This window comes from Mesocricetus auratus, unplaced genomic scaffold, assembly GCF_017639785.1.
Source record: "Mesocricetus auratus isolate SY011 unplaced genomic scaffold, BCM_Maur_2.0 Super-Scaffold_100009, whole genome shotgun sequence".
NCBI lineage: Eukaryota > Metazoa > Chordata > Mammalia > Rodentia > Cricetidae > Mesocricetus > Mesocricetus auratus.
The window spans coordinates 64,908,531-64,914,739 of NW_024429193.1; the positions used below are offsets into that span (position 1 = coordinate 64,908,531).

A 6,209-nucleotide genomic window follows, 5' to 3' on the forward strand; every position below is an offset into this window, starting at 1 on the left:
CCCTCCATCCTCCCATCCCTTCCAAGCGCACAAGGACCCATCTTGGGATGGGATCAGTGAAGGAAGATATCTCTTGCCAAGGACAGTCGGCTGAAGTCACTAGCTAACACAAAGTAAAAGATGGGAACAAGTTGTCGGAGACCCCTGGGTTGGAGGACTAAGAATCCGGGCTTGGGGAAGAGGATCAAAGAAAGACTCAGGACTGGGTTGACACTGTGGCCTGTGGAAGGGACTCCAGTTTCAGGCATAGTCATGCATGCGTGGCATCGGGGCCAAGGTGAGTTTCCTGCATTCTGGGAACACTCACACTGACTCCAAGAACAGAATTTGGTTAGGGGCATAGGCCCTAATCTTGGCTAAAGTCCCACCCTAGCCTGCCTAGTTCCTCTCAGCTGCCCCCTTTGTCACCCCACCACAGCTATTACACTAGTGACACAGCGGGGACCTGTCGCTAAGCAACGGGAGTTTCCGAAAGTAGAGAGTGATGCAGGAGGAGGCTCCCGGGAGCGCACTCCCATGGAAGATGGGTGGATTGACTGGGCGTGCACAAAAGAGAAGATGTGCTTAGCCTGGACCTAAGTCTCCGTAGTCAAACTCCAAGGGAACAACTGAGTCACCTCCCTACTCCTCTGAGGCTGGGGAGAAAAGCACAATATGGTGAGAAGGGAAGCTAGGAAGCGAACTCACCAGCCTTGGGACAGCTTGGGTGTGGGTACCTTTCCTTAAGCACCCCCACATCAGCCAGGCCAGGGCTTGACATCGAATCTCAGTCTCATTCTCTGGAACCACTTAAGCCTGCCCTAGGGAGGAGCAACATTTGCCTCATGTTCTAGAGGTGAGGGAGTGAGGAGATGGGGGATCTTGATTTTCTTTATCAGATCATATGGCCAAAATTACATCTCTAAAACTGCGGTCATCTCCCCATCACCTGCTTCACTGCGACCTAGTCATTACCCGCCCCTCATTTATTCACCCTGAGGCCCCTTGTCCTCCTATGAACAATGTGGTTCTTAGAAATAGATCTTGCCCCAGAGCCCTCTGAGGGCGGGGACAGTATGTTACGAGAACGGCTTTTCAGTCAACCATGGTAGCATATGTCTGTAATCTCAGAACTGGGGAAGCTGGCTAGGAGGATCAGAAGTTCAAAGCTAGCTGAGAGAGAGAGAGAGAGAGAGAGAGAGAGAGAGAGAGAGAGAGAGAGAGAGAGAGAGAGGGAGGGAGGGAGGGAGGGAGGGAGGGAGGGAGGGAGGGAGGGAGGGAGGGAGGGAGGGAGGGAGAGAGAGAGAGAGAGAGGGAGAGAGGAGTTATGCTCCCACAAATGATCCCTCTATATTGCCTTTCTCCCTCCAGCCACGGACGGGAAAGGATTCATCTGCTGTCTGAAGCCAATGAGCCGGAATGGGCAGCCGGGCAGGACATGGCTGGAAATGTCAGGGGCGGGTGCCAGCTCAGCTCCCCATCCTTCTCTTCAGGACCCCTTCCTTGTGACTCAGGTCCGTTGTCTTCCCTCCAGACTCCAACCAGCAACAGATGTGACCTTCAATCCCACCCAACTTCAGTTTGAGCCCAGAGGCAGTTCTGGAGAGAGGAAGGAGGGTGCTGGCTAACTTCCCACATCTGGAGCCTTTCAAGCCAAACCTCTGGTGGCTTCTGCCTTAAGTGTTCCCAGAGTTTGCTTTGTTGCACGCGCACGCACACACACACTCACACGCATGCTCAATAAATCAGCCACTCTACCCCTCCCCACCCCTTTCTAGTACACAAGGTCCCCCTCAACTCCCAGCAGTCCCCATGACTCCCCTATGATACACCCTCCCTCAGCCTCCAACCCACAATCTCCAGTCTCTTAGGCACAGCTCATAGTTTCGAGACTCTTTATTGAACTCGCTCAGCATTGTGCATGTGTATGAAGAAGCCAGAGTAAGGCACTATGCTCGGAGCCAAGAGGGAAGAGCTGCCCTGGCAGACCACACCCCCACACTTCATCTGAGGAGTCTTCACTTCTTCCGGGGCTGTTTATCCGGGCAGCCTTCAAAGAATTCATTGCACATCATGGCAATGCAGGACAGAAAGACGCAGTACTCCTGGAAGTCTACCTCGTTATCCCTGTTGCTGTCCAGGTTGCTCATCAGCTTCTGGAATCCTGCTTCATCTGTCCTTTTCTGGAAGTAGAAGAGGCACCATTAGAAGCTAGAGCTCGGCCTCCAGCCAGGTGTTCAGGAAGGCCTCCGGGCACTCAGGAAGCCTTGGGGCTATGAGAGGAGCGTGTGCCTTGGATCAGTCACTTGAGATAGCTGGGAAAGGGGAGGATCACACCTTCACCGTGCTTGCTTTAATTATCTCATTAGGTAACAGCCATGACTGTGATGCGTTAACCAATGCCAGGTCTTACTGAGGGAGGGTCTCAGGCATTTATGTGTGTGTGTTACTGAGGGAGGGTATGGAGGCATTTGTGTGTGTGTGTTACTGAGGAGGGTCTGCAGGTATTTATTTGTGTGTGTTACTGAGGAGGGTCTGGGGCATTTGTATGTGTGTAGTGTATGTGTGTTTTACTGAGGAGGGTCTGGGGCATTTGTGTGTGTGTGTATGTGTTAGTGAGGAGGGTCTGCAGGTATTTGTATGTGTGTGTCTTACTGAGGAGGGTATGAGGCATTTGTGTGTGTGTGTGTGTGTGTGTTACTGAAGAGGGTCTGGGGCATTTATGTGTGTGTGTGTTACTGAGGAGGGTCTGGGGCATTTGTGTGTGTGTGTGTGTGTGTGTGTGTTACTGAAGAGGGTCTGCGGGCATTTGTGTGTGTGTGTGTGTTAGTGAGGAGGGTCTGGGGCATTTGTGTGTGTGTGTGTTAGTGAGGAGGGTCTGGGGCATTTGTGTGTGTGTGTGTGTGTGTTACTGAGGAGGGTCTGGGGCATTTGTGTGTGTGTGTGTGTGTTACTGAAGAGGGTCTGCGGGCATTTGTGTGTGTGTGTGTGTTAGTGAGGAGGGTCTGGGGCATTTGTGTGTGTGTTAGTGAGGAGGGTCTGGGGCATTTGTGTGTGTGTGTGTGTGTTAGTGAGGAGGGTCTGGGGCATTTGTGTGTGTGTGTGTGTGTGTTAGTGAGGAGGGTCTGGGGCATTTGTGTGTGTGTGTGTGTGTGTGTTAATGAGGAGGGTCTGGGGCATTTGTGTGTGTGTGTGTTAGTGAGGAGGGTCTGGGGCATTTGTGTGTGTGTGTGTGTGTTAGTGAGGAGGGTCTGGGGCATTTGTGTGTGTGTGTGTGTGTGTTAATGAGGAGGGTCTGGGGCATTTGTGTGTGTGTGTGTGTGTTAGTGAGGAGGGTCTGGGGCATTTGTGTGTGTGTGTGTGTGTGTGTGTGTGTGTGTGTGTGTGTGTCTGGGGCATTTGTGTGCCTCCACTATCGTGTCTTCACAAGCAGAAACTCGATTTCTCTTGCCAACAGTCCTGACCCAGCCTGCAGTTCAGACACTGACTACCTTAGGCAGTTGTTTCGCTTTTCCCCTGTCTCTTCGGTTGTGTTCATTCTAAGTCTTCTCTCAGCTGAGGGCTACTGAGGGGTAGATGGTTCACTATGGTTCCACCCCAAGCACCCCGAGCAAGCTCTCCAGCCTGCATCTCCCCACCTTAGAGATATATGCCAGCTGTAGACTAGTGCCTACCAGAGTCCCAGCCTCCTCTTGGGGGATGCACCACACTCGAAATACATGGGAAGGACCCACTCACCCCCAAAAAGCTAGGCAGCTCCCTGGTCAGCAACTCCTTCAGCTCAGACTTGTTGAGCTTGAACTTGTCACCCTCTTTGTCTGAGTATTTGTGGAAGGTAGACACAATCATATCCAGGGCCTGTTCCAAGGGGTATGCCATGGTGACAGTTGAGACCTAGGGGCAGGAGACACAAAGGTAGCCTGACCCAACCCATACCAACAGTGTATCGAGAGCTGGCTGTGTAGTAGTGCTCCTCACCCAAGTCATGGACTCGCTCTGCACCCATTTTAAGTGCTCCATTCCAGCCTACCTGCTATGAGCACTTTAGGAAACGGCCCTCATTCCCAGAGACATCAGAGGAGTAGGACCCACTAGTAGCAAGAAGGCTGTATATGCTTTGGGCTCTGAAACATGCAGAGGCTACCATACAATCTTGGCAGATTTGTGCCAGCAGCTGTTTGGGCCTGCCTCAGGCCTGGCATCAACAATAGCAGTTTTCCATCCTCGATTAGCTCAACCGCAAGCATCAGGCTCTGACCCATTCTTCCCCCTCCCCGCATTGGGCGCGGCTGCTGGCTGCCTGCCTGCCCGTGAGCCTACAGTGGAAAAAACCAGCTGCCTATTGACCAGCTTAGGGAGGAGTGAGATGAGGTGGCAGAGGTAGGGGCACCAGGGGAGGGGAACCCAGGCTCATGGCCTGGGGTGCTGTATGTCCATAGGACACTAATATGAACACAAATACACTGTGGACCCAAAAGCCTCCAGGTGGGTGCTGGACTGGTGGCTGCTTGCATAGAGGTGCTGGCCACCAAGCTTGATGGCCCGGGTTTAATCCCCAGAGCCCACGAAAGAAGGAGCAGACTGACTCCCACAAATTGTCCTCTGACCTCCACAAGTACACCGTGGAATGAGCCCCCCATCCCCAACCCATGCATGCACACAAATAAATAACTGTAATTTAAACGTTTAAAAGAAAGAAAGCCTACAGGGTCCCTCACTTTGCTTCCTGCACCTGCTTCTCTGTGCACATCTGCCTGAATGACCCAGAAAATGCCAGTCCGGGTGCCTAGGCACAGCTCCCAAACTCTGTAGCAACAACACGTGTAAGCCTCAGCATCTTAGAAATTTTGAGAGCTCAAATGCCATCTATACACTTTTTTTTGTTTTCATTCTTGTGCCACACACACACACACACACACGTGCACACACACGTGCACACACACGAGCCTCCACATCAGAATCTCTCATCTGGATCTATTAGAAACATCTGTCTCCCCAACAGTCTCCCTTTCTCCTGTCCCGCTAACACTGCTATCAGGCCAACACAACTCACCAGACCCAGAGAGAGGAAGTGCTGAACAGAGAGGTTTGGGGAAAGCCCAAATGTCTGCCCTATTTATACTCTGCCGGGCCCTGCCCATGCAGGGATGGGGGGAGCATGGATACTGTGTTCCTGCTGTTGACTGTAGTAAATGCCACAGCCCCCTCCACCAGCCCAGCCTGTTACCCAGCAGGCACAGGCGAGCAGTGAGTGAACCCCAGTGGACACCAGAGACATGAATGCTGTGGATACCACCCAGCAGCCACAGCTCAGCCAAAGTTTTAGGAAGCTTTGAGAAGGGGCAACCTGGGCTTGGGATGTGGGCCACAGGAAAGGAGGTGATGGACAAGGGGTGGGGAACCATCCTGGAAATGTGTGGCCCAGGGACTGGGAAGGTGACCCCAGTCAGCGGGACAGTCAGTCAGCCCTTCTCTCCAGCCCGAACAGCTCTCTGTCACAATCAGTAAGACCCAGAGTGAAGACTGGCAAATCAGGAGGGGCCGTGTAACCACCCCCAGGGATTAAATGGGAAAGATGCCTAGGAGGGCGCGATGGAGTTAGGGCAGTAGTGAGGCCTGGAGGTTTGTGGATGAGGGTATCCGGGCTGACGGGAGCATTCAGGGTTGAGCACTCAGTTTGGAGAAGAGAGTTGGTGGAGAAATAGATAAAATGGGGAGTCAGGATTCATCTCTGAGGATGGGGTACAAATACAGGCATTGAGCGAGAATCAGAAATGGGGATTTGGAACCTCAGGGGCTGTGCTTTCAGAGATGAGGACTGACTCAAAGTATCCCCCTTCCCCTTGCAGTAAATACAGAGCCTCCCTCTCTGGCTGGGAGCAAGTACCTTGGAGGCCCTAATCCTATTACTGCTGCTCTCTGGTCTCCCACAGCTGTCCCACACCCATACCCACAGCCACACCCTCCTTTGAGCATCCAGTCACATGTACTGAGTTCCTCCCAAGGAGCCTCCTGCCCTCCTAGAAAGCCCAAGACAGGGGACAGAGAGATGGAGACAAAGACCCCCAGCCTCACCTGGTGGGGGCTTGTAATGGCCCCACTCTCCTACTGAACACTGAGACTTGTGCAGTCCTATGGGGTCTGGCACTGCCTTTGGGACCCCTGCCTCCAGTCACTTTCCTCCAGTGATAGGGAACATAGAAGGGTAAAGATAACCAAGGGCTCAGTCC

The 6,209-nt window shown here is 52.8% G+C and overlaps 1 protein-coding gene across 1 annotated transcript; it reads right to left on the bottom strand.

Annotated features, from left to right (window-relative positions):
- Positions 1-1,860: 1,860 nt before the first annotated feature.
- On the bottom strand, positions 1,861-5,156 carry LOC101829732 (protein S100-A4). The gene is made up of 3 exons (XM_005080237.4): positions 5,033-5,156; positions 3,718-3,873; positions 1,861-2,162 (listed from the first exon to the last, which is right to left on the bottom strand). The coding sequence occupies exons 2-3, from the start codon at positions 3,856-3,858 to the stop codon at positions 1,998-2,000; spliced, it is 306 nt and encodes a 101-aa protein (XP_005080294.1). The 5' UTR covers positions 3,859-3,873; positions 5,033-5,156; the 3' UTR covers positions 1,861-1,997.
- Positions 5,157-6,209: the final 1,053 nt, after the last annotated feature.

Bases quoted from the DNA above. Each gene is read 5' to 3' on its own strand.
- LOC101829732 (XM_005080237.4), bottom strand. From the start codon at position 3,858: ATGGCATACCCCTTGGAACAGGCCCTGGATATGATTGTGTCTACCTTC. The intron at 2,163-3,717 runs GTGAGTGGGTCC...TTCTACTTCCAG, and splicing joins AGCTGCCTAGCTTTTTGGGG to AAAAGGACAGATGAAGCAGG.